At 34.4% G+C, this 14,227-nt stretch overlaps 2 protein-coding genes across 2 annotated transcripts; one reads left to right on the plus strand and one right to left on the minus strand.

The window, feature by feature from the left end:
* Positions 1–216: 216 nt before the first annotated feature.
* LOC131642534 (isocitrate dehydrogenase [NADP], chloroplastic-like) lies at positions 217–6,024 on the plus strand. Its single transcript, XM_058912770.1, has 15 exons — positions 217–373; positions 547–590; positions 835–944; positions 2,564–2,601; positions 2,726–2,803; positions 2,893–2,946; positions 3,028–3,129; positions 3,293–3,384; positions 3,484–3,587; positions 3,811–3,879; positions 3,959–4,074; positions 4,191–4,225; positions 4,355–4,497; positions 5,320–5,442; positions 5,533–6,024. Exons 1-15 carry the CDS (start codon positions 325–327, stop codon positions 5,624–5,626), a joined length of 1,251 nt encoding a protein of 416 aa, XP_058768753.1. The 5' UTR covers positions 217–324; the 3' UTR covers positions 5,627–6,024.
* Positions 6,025–9,654: 3,630 nt separating this feature from the next.
* LOC131642539 (serine/threonine-protein kinase RHS3-like) lies at positions 9,655–12,698 on the minus strand. Its single transcript, XM_058912775.1, has 4 exons — positions 12,307–12,698; positions 11,983–12,057; positions 10,872–11,800; positions 9,655–10,686 (listed from the first exon to the last, which is right to left on the minus strand). Exons 2-4 carry the CDS (start codon positions 11,998–12,000, stop codon positions 9,810–9,812), a joined length of 1,824 nt encoding a protein of 607 aa, XP_058768758.1. The 5' UTR covers positions 12,001–12,057; positions 12,307–12,698; the 3' UTR covers positions 9,655–9,809.
* Between the last annotated feature and the right edge of the window lie 1,529 nt (positions 12,699–14,227).

Raw genomic sequence — 14,227 nt, forward strand, 5'->3', positions numbered from 1 at the left:
AATAAAGAGTATGTTAACTTATTCTTTTAGGATAAATATTAAAAAATCTATTAAAAGAAAATTTGTGTTAAAATAACAATAAAAAAAGAAAATATAAATTTTAATAAAATTAAAACACAAATTATAATATATTTTAAATTTATTTGTATATTATCCATAAATAATTAAAAAAAAAAATCAGATACATCAATTTTTTTTCTTATATTTCATGTAAAATTTTGGAGCATTCTAGCTTCAAAGGAAACGACGATCCAACTTCTCTCTGTGTTTGCGTTCATTGAAATCGTTGGTTCTTCTCTCAATTTTCAGTTTCATAAACCAGAAATGGGGTTTCAAAAAATAAGGGTTGACAATCCCATCGTTGAAATGGATGGTATGTTTTTGATTATTACTAACCCTATGAAATTGTTTACTTTTCTGATCATTCATCATAAAGAGATGAGAAAGTTTCATGCTTTATGAATTATCAGGAACTGGATTCAAATGGGTCAAAATTTCAATTATCTTCATGTGAATAATCAATTTTTCATTGTTTTCCACTTACAGGAGATGAAATGACAAGAGTAATTTGGAAAATGATAAAAGATAAGGTAGTTATTTTATGTTATTTTTGTGAATATTTGAATAGAATCATGGATGATTATTGTTAGTAGACATGGTATAGAAGAGAGGATTGGTAGACAAGAGTGAAATTGCTATGTGATTGAATGAGTAAAAATGATTCCATTAAGTCATTTATTGGTGTTAATAAACTAGTAACTAAATTACCTATCGACATACGGACTTTTAATCCCCATCTAACTATATCTAAATTCCTTATTCTTCATTTTGTAGCTTATTTTGCCTTTTTTGGAGCTGGATATTAAGTATTTTGATCTTGGGCTTCCTCATCGAGATGCCACTAATGATAGAGTTACCATTGAAAGTGCCGAAGCTACACTAAAGTATGTGATCTAATATTTCCTACGAGGCTTATTTGCTTGTCTTTGCCCTTAGATTGCATATGATTTTGTTGTTTCTATCACTATTACGCTATTCTTGCTTTATGATGATTCTTTTGATCAAGAGTTGTAATGCTGTTAAATGTTAAGAGGAAATCGACTTCTATCTTGTTAATTTCTTAATCCAAAAATGGCTTGGAGGATTCAGTTCACTGCATAGCCTTGACATGTTTGGATTTCAGTTAAGATTTCGTATTTATCTCGATACCTTAGAGATGCATTTTCTTATTCGAAATTGCCATGAAATTCTGATACAAATATACATGTATTGTTTTTGGGGTATTTGTTTCATGTTATATAAATGTACTCCTGGGAACTGGGAACATGCGTATTGCAAAATGTATATTTCCATGGCGGAATAACATTCCCATGACATTTCCAAAAACATATTTATATTAACATGAAACAGATGCCACCTTAATGTTTGGAATGCTGTTTTTCATTATACTGTGCATCTTTACCTTAGAAGAGGAGAACTAACTAGAATTGTAATGCCCCCAAAGCCTTACTTCAATAGTAAATGAACCATTCATCTTACTCAAAGCATAAAATCGATTCTCCTTTTGGAACGTGTTTCCGTCTCCCCATCTTAAATCGTTACAAAGGCACCCATTATCAAATTCTGGTAACTGTAGCCACGGGGTTTTCTGCCAGATGTGTGTTAGTATAAGTAGGTGCAATGTTCCTTCCCAATAGAGTGGCGGTGCGGCTAAATTGCATCTGATAATCATAAGAAAATATGATTTAAATGCGGATGAAGACTAAATACTAGATATGCTCAATACTGTACATACAATGGTGTAAAATACTGATGGGACTTGTGAATTCATAATGGAAAATCTATTTGTATTGAGTATGAAAATGAAGCAAAGCTAACTTACAGTGATGAAAAAAAAAGATAAACCAGAATGTGACACTCCTGCCAGAGCACGATGCTTCTTACAAGAGAGAAATCTCTTCTAACCAACTCTAACAATATTTCTGAATGACCGTCTCACTCTCGCCTCCTTCTCCCTATATACCCTCGCACATCCTAACCATTTGCCACATCAGCAGCTCTTTCTCTAACTTTTCTATTCAGCTTGGTTATTGGGCTTATGCCCAAAGCCAGTGTCCTATCAAATACTGTTAGAAGATCAATATTAGAAAGAAATAAAAAATGCGAAACAAGAGTGTGATATATTTGGTTTTGGTTGAAATATTAACTACTTAAATAAGATGGAGTAAGTTTTGTTCTAAATGTTATTATTTTTCATGTTATTTAGAGCTGAAAGGGTTTTGGTCCATGTCCCCTCTTATGTTTCGTTTTCTCCTTTTAGTTTTTTAATAAAATCTTTGGTATCCCCCAAATGATTGGTCCTAGATAATGTGCCGGCCTAGTTTAGGTCTCAGTTATCAGTCACAGTGATGCCTCTGCCTACCATTCTTTGCTTTTAAAAAAAGTTATGTGGAGTAAAGAACATTTCAATGTTATCATTTCTGTATTAATTGTTAAGCAATATTATGTTACACGGGACGTGGCCTCCTAATATCACCTCGGGTTTATTTTCCTTTCATTGCAGGTATAATGTAGCTATCAAATGTGCAACTATTACTCCAGGTATTCATCATTGTTCTTATTTGGAATGATGCATGACTTTCCATGTCATCTTAACTTAAGGTTGTGAACAGCGTACCCCTATGTGTTAATTGAAATTCACATCCAAGGGCTTTCTTTTTCATAGATGAAGGCCGTGTCAAGGAATTTGGCTTAAAACAAATGTGGAGGAGCCCAAATGGGACAATCCGGAACATTTTAAATGGTAATTAAATTTTCTGAGTTTCTGCAACCCTGTTGTTTTCTGAGTTTTTAACTAACATACAAGGAAACTATTACTCTATATCCTTACAGGCACAGTTTTTAGAGAGCCAATCATCTGTAAAAATATTCCTCGGCTTGTTTCAGGTTCCTAAAAAATTAGAACTTATTTGATGTCTGAGAATTTTCTTTTATGATAGCAAGTGTTAATTACTGGCTATTGTTTAGGCTGGACGAAGCCAATATGCATTGGAAGACATGCTTTCGGAGACCAATATCGGGCAACTGATGCAGTTATAAAAGGCCCAGGAAAGCTAAAATTGATGTTTGGTAAGTCAATATTCAGTCAGCTGTTTCTCAAGGCTCAAATAGTTGGGATTTACAATCTTCACAAAATTGCAACTTTGCTTAACCAATGTCAATTCTTAAAAAACTAAAAAATTTGAAGTATATTAATTTGAAGTATCTTACGAAATTTAGTTGGGCTTTACAGTACCTGATGGACATGAAGAGACTAAAGAGCTAGAGGTGTATAAATTCACTGGTGCTGGAGGTGTAGCTTTGTCCATGTATAATACCGACGAGGTTTGCATCTGAGCCATGGTTTTTATTACTATTTTCTCTAGGAAATTTTTTTAACTGCCCTGGCAATGATAAGTTATGTGGTATTTCTTCTTGAAACAGTCCATTCGGGCTTTTGCTGAGGCTTCAATGAATATTGCTCACGAGAAAAAATGGCCTCTCTACCTTAGCACTAAAAATACCATTCTAAAGAACTATGATGGAAGGTATGCTGATGAATTTTCTGTCCATTCTCTATATTTTGGGATTCTTCAATAAATCAAGATGATATTTTGATTGGACTGCAAAACCAATCCACTTGCCTTTCATTCATGTGTAATTTTTCGTTATAAAATTAAAATAAAAGACATAAAGTTCAAAATAATAATAATAATTTAGTTGTAGTTGTTAGACTGCCAAGTACATTTCTAACTCTTTGCTTTTATGAAGATTCAAGGATATTTTCCAAGAAGTTTATGACACCCGATGGAGTAATAAGTTTAAAGCTGCAGGAATATGGTTAGATGAGTTGCTTATCATTCTTGTCAAAATCTTTTCTTTTGTTAGTAAATTGGTAATTCACATTCTTGATTGTTAGGTATGAACACCGTCTTATAGATGACATGGTTGCGTATGCTGTTAAAAGTGACGGAGGCTATGTATGGGCCTGCAAGAATTATGATGGGGATGTGCAGAGTGATTTCATAGCTCAAGGTGGAAATCAATATGCTCTTGCCTCATTCACTTCACCTTTAGTTTCTTGAAAGTTTTGTTCCTTTTAGCATGTTTCATTCTTTGATATGATCTGAAAAGTAGTTTTCATTGAACAGGATTTGGTTCTCTTGGCTTGATGACTTCAATATTGGTATTGCTTTCCTACCCCTTTACGTCATTTCACTTTTCCCTTCATACATATCCTTTATTTTGTTTCTGTCTGTTCTTTATTCGGTTATATCTCTGGCATGAATGTTAATGAAGCTGAAATTCCTGACAGGTTTGCCCGGATGGGAAAACCATTGAAGCAGAGGCAGCCCATGGTACTGTTACCCGCCATTTTCGGGTTCATCAGAAGGGTGGTGAAACCAGTACAAACAGTATTGCTTCAATTTTTGCCTGGTCACAGGGTCTTGCACATAGGTAAGAATTGAAAATTGAAACTCATACAATTGTTTCTTCTTCATAGAATTTGGTCTTTTCCTTTGTAGTTTTAGTTAATATTACAGATGGCAGGCTGAGCAGGATAAAGAGCTGTTTATTTGTGTTTATTCTAAGTGTTTCTTTTTTCCCAAAAATGTCAAAAATATGTTTGATAATTACCATATTAGATAAATATTTTATGGAAAGCAAAAAACCTTACAATAAAGATGATGTATTGTTGTTCACTTTTCATAATATGAAGGAAGTTGCTTCATGATAAAGGGAAAATTTTATTGTATAGCTGTAAGACCAGCAATGTTATATGACACAAAGTGTTGAGCAGTGAAATGGCAACATGAGAGTAAGCTCGGTGTAACAGAAATGAGAATTGTACGATGGATGTGTGTTAATATTAGACGAGATAGGATAAAGAATGATAGCTTTAGAAGTCAGGACAGCACCAGCTATAGAAAGGATGGTTGAATCTCGACTTAGGTGGTTTGAACATGTATGAAGAAGACCTCTAGATTATATAGTAAGGACAATATATCAGATGGAGGACTGTCTGATATTGCTAGAAGTAGAGGAAGACCAAGGACAATATATTAGACGGAGGACTGTTTGATATTGCTAGAAGTAGAGGAAGACCAAGGAAAATTATAGGAGAAACTATTAAGAAATACCTAGAACTTTATGGTATAGAAAAAAATGTTATATATTATGTTAAAGTGTTATGGTGTCGTTTGTTTCATGTAGCCAATCATAGCTAGTGGGAGTTTTATATATTTTTAAGACCTTTCTAAAACAACCTAATTTTTGCAGGGCAAAGTTGGATGGAAATGATAGATTGCTGGACTATACAGAGAAACTGGAAGCAGCTTGCATTGGAACAGTTGAATTAGGGAAAATGACAAAGGATCTTGCGCTTCTGATTCACGGACCCAAGTAATTTCTGGCCTTCCGATAGTTCTTCCAGAGCGCTAACTATTCTTTTTAATAACAAATCAAAACTACTTGCTCTTGATTTTGTTGTAGGGTTTCTAGGTCGCATTATTTGAATACTGAAGAGTTCATCGATGCTGTAGCGGAGGATCTGAGGACAAGATTAACTACAAAATCAAAGCTGTAGAGTTAACTAGTTTCTCTTGGGTTTAAGCACTTCTTATGCTGAATTTTGAATTTGGAATGTTTGTTTGAATAAAAAAAAATGGTAGAAGTTGGGTGGAGAGAATACTAAGGATAATGCATATAGTGGACAGAAATAACAGGCAGAATCAAGCCAGAAGGGACTACACTCTCCCCATTTAACTTAAAATAAGGACTTCCTAGAACTGGATTTTCCATACTACAGATAGAAAAGCTTGGTATATTCAGAGAGAGTTTATTAGCATGGTAGAACTTGAACTGATTTTGGATTTTCCACGCCCTAAACAGGGATTCAATGTAATAACATCCCCAAATTGAGGAGCTAGATATTCTCTATCCTATGTTCTTTTGTTATAGATATTTAAATATCTTTTGTGAAAATGTTAAAGATGCATTATATTTTCTTTAGGCTATGTTTGCGAGTTTGAAGGGGAGAGGAGGGAAAGGCTTCCGAAAATAAAATTTTTAAAAAATATAGAAAAATATTTGACATTTTTTGAAAAAATGATTTTGTTTAGAATGATAAAAGAGTCATTATCATTACTAAATTTTTAATTTTCAGAATAGTATAACAACCTAAAAGATATTTGGAAAATTTATGTAAGCCCTCCAAAACCCTCCTTCAATATAATTTTTGAGTTCTCCAATTTTATGGGGTTTTTGGTGTTATGAATAAAATTAAATCCTCAAAAACCCTCATACCCAAAATCTTTTTATTCTTTTCACTCAATTCTTCCTATTTTTCAAAGTCCCCCACTCCCTTTCCCTCCTAACTCGCAAACAGAGCCTTAGAATATGGAAGTTAGTGATATACTGCTAAGTTGCAGTAGTAGATATTTGTTTGAATTTGATTAAATTGTGGCATTTCACTTACTTTAATTATTGTCTCCAACACCCTTCATTGTTTTGGGTTTGAAGGGGTGGATTTAGAGCATATATGACCTTTGTTGTGTATATAAATGAGAGCAATTTTCATCTTATTAGTTTTATAAGTTAATTTTCGTCTTATAAATGAAAGCTCATGTATGTGTTTAGGAGGAAATTTTGTGATGGCTTTCTCCTTTTGTAAATAGGGTATGTATATGAGACCCCTGAATCAGAGACTAAAATGAGCGATTTCTCACTCTTTCAGTTAAAGATATGCGAGTGGAAAGAATGAATTCTTCCTTTAATCGTGGAGGAGGAGGTTTTGCCCCTTTGCTTAATTGATTCTACAAACCCATCAGTTGGATTAGGAGGAAAACATGGTTCAGTTTGGGGGGCTAGGCCCCACTCGCTACGATAACTTGCTATGCATTTGGGACGCCCTAGACTAGTTTTGGGCGCCCCAATGGCCTATCTGGTTTATGGAAACTTGTGTCCCTTTGTTGAACATTTTAGCAATATTTGATTTACTGACTTGACTTGTGTACTTTTGAGCTATTTCTTTTAGAGTCTAGCAAAATTATTTTAATCCACAACCCTTGAAGCATGAGGTATTGAAAAGGGCATCCCACAACCCTTGAAGCAAAATTATTTCAATCCACAATCCTTGGCGGGTTATTTATATTAAGATTGCTTCAAATGTCCATTCTTGGATGCGAGAGAGTGTGTTAAGAGTCTCATATTCAATTATATATGGCCCGAATAGGTGTTTATAAGTGAGAATATTTTTCACTTTATAAGTTGATTTTGTTGGGATGAGTTAAACTCACCATACATACTTGTGAGGTGGTCCAAAATATCATGTAGTTGTTAAAAAGCACAATGAGAGACAATCTTTAGTTGTGTATGGCTAACTAAGATTTAAGGTTTATGGTGTCTAGTGAGCAAGCCCACGTAAGAATAATGAAGATCTCATGTATGTGTTTAGGAGGAAATTTCGTGATGCCTTTCTCCTTTTGTAAATAGGGTATGTATATGAGACCCCTGAATCTGAGACTAAAATGAGCGATTTCTCCCTCTTTCAGTCAAAGATATGCGAGTGGAAAGAATAAATTCTTCCTTTAATCGTGGAGGAGGAGGTTTTGCCCCTTTGTTTGATTGATTCTACAAATCCATCAGTTGGATTAAGAGGAAAACATGGTTCGGTTTGGGGGGCTAGGCCCCACTTGCTAGGGCGACTTGCTATGCATTTGGGACGCCCTAAACTAGTTTTGGGCGCCCTAATGGCCTATCTGGTTTAGGGAAACTTGTGTCCCTTTGTTGAACATTTTAGCAATATTTGACTTACTGACTTGACTTGTGTACTTTTGAACTATTTCTTTTAGAGTCTAGCAAAATTATTTCAACCCACAACCCTTGAAGCATAAGGTATTGAAAAGGGAAAAGTGATTAATTAGATCATGTGTAGATCCAACCTCAATCATGGACCTGAGGAAAACTCTTCGGCTAGATATTTGAGTTTATTCATCCAAATGAGACTGGGGTGAGTCCCTCGAGTAATCTTGGGATGAGTCCCTCTAGCGTCACTGATACTGGAACATGTAGCATTAAATGCTTAAAATGATGGGGTTGCTTTGAGAAAAACAAACCAACTCAGGACCTTACACGTAGCAGCAGTTGACGTGCCTAGTGAGAGGTCATCATTGCCTACATCACATAACTTCTAATTTTTTTGGTAAGTAGTCTAGTGGATGGAATTCCCTATTTTAAAGGTGAACAAGTGGGATGTCGTGGGTGTGAACCCGCACTATTACGTCTAATGTCTTTGCACAACTATCAACTGAGTTGTCTTAACAAAATACCTTACTTTTAATTCTATAAAAAAGAACTTTGTATTATTTTCAAAACATGTTATCACACACTTTCTCTATAGAGCAAGCTATTTATCTTCTCTAAACCTAAAACTCTCATTTCTGCTAGCTTACGAGTATATACCTTTTTCCTTTTCTTTGCCTTTTTGCTACGCTTTTTGGGTAGCTTGGACCAGCTTGGGCGCCCTAAGGGTATGTCTCGTTTCGGGAAACTTGTGGCACCTTTTGTTGGGCACTCACCTAATGTTGATCTAACTGACTTGGTTTGTGTCCTTTTAGGCTATATTTGCGAGTATTTGCGAGTTTGGAGGGGAGGGGAGGGGAGGGAAAGGCTTCCGAAAATGAATTTTTAGAAAAATATAGAAAAATATTTGATATTTTTTGAAAAAATGATTTTTTTTTAGAATGATAAAAGAGTAATTTTTATTACAAAATTTTTAATTTTCAAAATAGTATGACAGTTTAAAAGATATTTGAAAAATTGATGTAAGCCCTTCAAAATCCTCCAAATCCCTCATTCAATATAATTTTTGAGTTCTCTCATTTTATGGGGTTTTTGGTGTTATGAATAAAATCAAACCCTCCAAAACCCTCGTACCCAAAATCCTTTTATTTTTTTCACTCAATTCTTTCTATTTTTCAAAGCCTTCCCCCTCCGAACTCCAAAACTTAGCCTTAAACTATTTTTGTACAAAGTGTAGTGAAATTATTCCCGTCGATATCCCAAATATAAAAATAAAATGCCCAAAATAATATATTAAGAGATAGGTTTGGTATTAATATTCTTAGGTTGTGTTTGAGATATGAATTATGGAAAAAAAGGATGGAAAAAGATTTAGTTTTTATTTTTAAATTAAAAAAATTATAATATTATCTTCGTTCATAAACATAGTATTTCTTAGATAAAGTTATGAAAATTAAGAAAGTTGATTTGAATATTAAATTTATTTAATAGTATGTTAAAAACAAAAATATTTGTAAGTTGAACATATATATTTTAGTATGATTGTGTTAAATCCAACTCATTGTGTCTTTTAATATAATTGTTCTACTTTTGAATATAAGAAAGTCATAGTGTTGTTGATAATATGACATGGGGTGTCACACTCTGTAAATAATATTCAAGAAGACTTCAATAATTGTTTGAATAATGACTATTTTTTTGCAAATTCAATTTAGTCCCCTTAAACAATCATAATTCAAAAGAAACAGTGCCACACTGGGACTCTTAGAACAATAATACTAAAGAAACACAAAAGATACTTAGAAGTATGAAAAAAATAAAATTTTGAATGAATATACATGTATCTGTTTACAATGATTAGTTCTGCAAAAGAGGAGGTAACACTTTGTACAATGAATTTTCTTAAAACAAGTATTAATATATGTATATGTATTTTTATCTAAACATGTTTAATTTTTGTTCTTCTGCTAAAAATACTCAAAATCTACATAAGAATTATCAGTTGAATTTTTGCTTTTTTTATCCCCAGTAACATCTGGCAACTTCTTATCAACTGGTGGTGGTCCTGTTTCCTTTCTAGCATACTTTGAAAAGTCTATAACATCTGGTATATGTGGTGGCATTGCACTTCTAACTAGTGCCCAATTCACTCCTTCAAAAAATGGATGCTGTTTTATCTCTGTTGCTCCTCTTTTATATGCAATTCTCTTCTGAGGTTCCTTGATCAACAATCCTCTGATAAGATCCTTAGCCACTTGACTTGTTTGAGGATTATCCGGAAACCGTAACGGCTGGCCAACAACGTTGAAAAGCGTCGCTTTGTATCCCGAGCCTTTGAAAGGCGTTGCGCCGTGCAGTAACTCGTACAAGAAGATTCCGAATGTCCACCAGTCTACTGCACTGCCGTGTCCTTCGCCTTTGATGATTTCCGGCGCGAGATACTCGTGTGTTCCTACGAATGACATTGATCTAACGTTGGTTGGTTCGGCCATTAGCTCGGGAAGGCGGTTCCCGTTGGCTAATAGGCCGAAGTCGGATTTTGCCTTACGATTTTTCTTGGGCAAGATTCGTGGGAAGAAGCTAGATGATGTCTGAGCAGCGCCTTGCACTGCTTGGTCGTCGTTGAATATGCCTCCAGAATCGCTCCCGCTTCCGTTTGCTGCGTGGGTGGAAGATGATTTGACCAGTGTTGGACTGACGGAGCAGCGGAGCGATAAGTCGAAATCGGAGAGCATGATGTGACCTTCATCTCTGACTAATAGATTCTCCGGCTTTAAGTCTCGGTATACAATGCCGAGCATGTGCAGATACTCGAGAGCTAACAAAACTTCTGAAGCATAGAACCTATCACAAGAGATTTCAACATAAGATTCTTGATCAACAAACTGAATTCGCAAAACGAATTCAATATAACCAACCATATTGGTTTCGTGTTAGTCACGTATCAGTATCAGACATTGGACACGCCGTTAATCTGAAGTGTCAGTGCTACATAAACTATAAAAACGCATCAAACAGATTCAACTAACCTTGCAGCTTCTTCGCTGAAACACTTATTAGGCTGTTTCTGTCGAAGCGAATGAAGATCGCCACCACTACAGTACTCCATAACGAGACAATAAAACTTATCAGTTTCAAAGTAAGAATACAAAGTAGGCAAAAAAGGGTGATCAAGAAGTCCAAGAATCTCCCTTTCAGTTTGTGATCTAAGAAGCTTGTTTCTACTTATAAGAGCAGCCTTGTCCATTACTTTCATAGCAAAATGAGCATCAGTCCCTTTAAGTTCCACAAGATAAACACTTCCAATGTCACCGTAACCGATACGCTTAAGAAGCCGAAAATGGCTAAGATTCAAAGGACCACTTTTCAAAACCATGTTAACTGCATCCCATCTCACATCACCACCAGTATGTGGCCTAATGTTTGAACTCGTGCTCTCCAAACTGTCGCTTCGTGAGCTAGTTCCACTTCCGGGCATGCCACCTTGACTATTATTCTTTGTATGATTAGACATACCCTTTGAAACTCCTGTTACTAATGAAGTTGCAGGCTCAGAGTTCGAAGGCATCCTCGACCCCTTTGGACTTTGTCTTGAAAAAGCATCAGAAATGTTTTGGTTCGGAGGACTTAGTTTCTGCGGTTTCGTTTTGTTTGCGAATTTCACATCAGTCTTAGAACCTTGGTCCATAGGTCTAGTAGCTTCATTTGCAGAATATTCATTTGTGTATGCATCTTTTTTTTCTTTCTGCGGTTTTGTTTTGTTTGCAAATTTCGCATCAGTTTTAGAACCTTGGTCCATAGGTCTAGTAGCTTCATTTGCAGAATATTCATTTGTGTATGCATCTTTTTTTTCTTGATTCAACTTTTTGTTACGAGTTGGTGAAGTGTTTCCTGAATTCGGACAACTACGAGTATTCATACGTTTGTCAAAACGTTCTTCGGATATATTGTGATCCATCTGCATTTATGCATAAAACCGAATTTTTGATTAAATTTTGTTATGCAATATCGACCGGTCACATTTTTCTGTACTATAAAAGTTCGGAGCATTACTACAAACACGAGCGCAACCACAATTTAAAACCATAATCGTATATTTTACGTACGAAACCATGGATTAAAAGATGATAAGACTCTTACCTTAGGAAAATCAGGCATCTTGAGAGGCTTTGACACTATGAGTTTGCACCACAATGACACCCTTTAAGAGAATTTCTGGATGAAAAATGGTTATGGAGAGATGAAACATCTATGGTTGTGGCAAAACATGAGAATGATGATTTTAATATGATTCAAACAAATTCATGGTATCCATGTTATGGAATAATTATTAAAAATCTAAATTTTGACATCACTATAGAGAAAGAAATACTAATTATGTTGATATCTTAACAAACTATAATAAACATATAGAGACAAAAATAAAACATGGTAACATGTATGTGATAATGATAATAAACAAACCTTAAAGTTAGAAATGGCATCAATCCTTGAAACTCTTGAGGCTATGTAAGAGCTAATAAGAATAATGTTTGAGGTTCATGGTCAAATGAATGTAATAACTAATTGATTTGTTTTGAAGAAGAAAAAGAGGAAGAAAAGATGTTTGGTTAAGGAATGAAATGACATGTGGATATTGAAAATGAGCTGTTGTTAATTGGAACACAACCAAAAAAACATTTGAGATTCATTCATATCTTGTGGGAGAGGAAATTGTGGAGAAGGAGGTAGAAGATAGTAACATAACTAGAATTAGGAAAAGTAATGTTTATATATAGAAAATGGTAAATAAAAAACTAGTGTGAAAATTAATGTGTTTTTATTAAGTGCGTGATGGATTTTGAGAGAGAAAATAGAGGAAATGGTTAGAGGTTTGAAAAAAGAATGGATAGGCGTCATATTCTCTTGTTGTGTGTCCTAAAATTGACAATATCATATTATATTCTCACCACATTAGCTTAGCTACCATGTAAGAGTTTTTTTTTTGTTTTTTTTCTTCTTTTCTTCTTTTCATTAATTGAATAATGAGAACTTATTACCAATCACAATATAAATAAATTTTGATATCATGTAAAAAAAATTAAAAAATGAGTCATACACTAGACAACATATCTATTGAAGTGTGCCAAATTTTTAGAGATAGAGATATTGAGTGTCTCACCAAACTCTTTAACGAAATTATGAGGTCAATGCAAATGTCATATGAATGGAGAAGACCCACTTTAATTTTAATCTATAAGAACAAAAGGGAAATACGAAATTGTACAAATTATAGACGGGTTAAACCCATGAGTCATACAATGAAGTTATGGAAAAAGTGATTGAAAGGAGACTAAGAAAAAAGACTGAAATCACTGAGAATCCATTTGGTTTTATACTTAGAAGGTCGACTGTGGAAGCAATTTATCTACTATGACGTGTGTTGGAGTAGTATTAGATGGACTAACGAGACTTGTACTTCATTTTATCGGATAAGGAGATTTTGTGGAAAGACATAGAGAAGAAATAAGTTAGAATTGCATGTATTTGAGCTATATAATATATGTATGAAGGGGTATCGACTAGTGTACTAATACAAAGTGGAGAGATGAATAATTTTTCATTACAATAGATTTTAAACTAGGTTCAACTTTAAACTTCTGACTTTCTACTTTAATTTTAGATGTATCTACGGAACACATCTAAGAGATATCTCCGAGGTGCATGCATTTTGTAAATGATATAGTCCTACTTGGAGAGTCGGATGAGGATTTGGATGAGAAGTTGGAGACTTAGAGACAGAGTACATGAAATGTAAATTCAGCAAAAGGAGAAGTGTTTCTAACCTAGAAATGAAAGTTATAGACCATATCATCCCACAAGTTCCCTAGATTAAATATCTTGGGTCTGTAATACAAAATAATGGAGAAATAAAAGTGGATGTAAACTATCGAGTTCAAGTGGGATGACTCAAATGGAGGAGGGCTTCAGAGATTTTATGTGACATAAAGGTACCACTTACGGCGAAGGGAAATTTGTATCGACTATGGTAAGACTTGTTATGTTGTACGAGATAGAATGTTAGACAGTTAAGAATCAACACGACAATAAAGTAAGTGTAACAGAGATGAGGATGTTGTGTTGGATTTATGGTAAGACTAGACATGGTAAGATAAAAAATGACAATATTAAAGAGTGTTGGGGTAACACCTGTAGTAAAAATAATAGTAGAAAATAGACTTAGGTGGTTTTCACATGTAGAGAGAAGAGTTGTAGATTTTATAGTATGGAGGAGAGTAGATAAGATGGAGAGGGGTTAAACAACTAGAAGTAAAGAAAGACCTAGAAAAACTATAAGAGAAGTTATTAAGAAAGATCTTGAGATTAATAATTTAGATAGAAACAT

This window comes from Vicia villosa, unplaced genomic scaffold (genome assembly GCF_029867415.1).
Source record: "Vicia villosa cultivar HV-30 ecotype Madison, WI unplaced genomic scaffold, Vvil1.0 ctg.005243F_1_1, whole genome shotgun sequence".
NCBI classification, from domain to species: domain Eukaryota; kingdom Viridiplantae; phylum Streptophyta; class Magnoliopsida; order Fabales; family Fabaceae; genus Vicia; species Vicia villosa.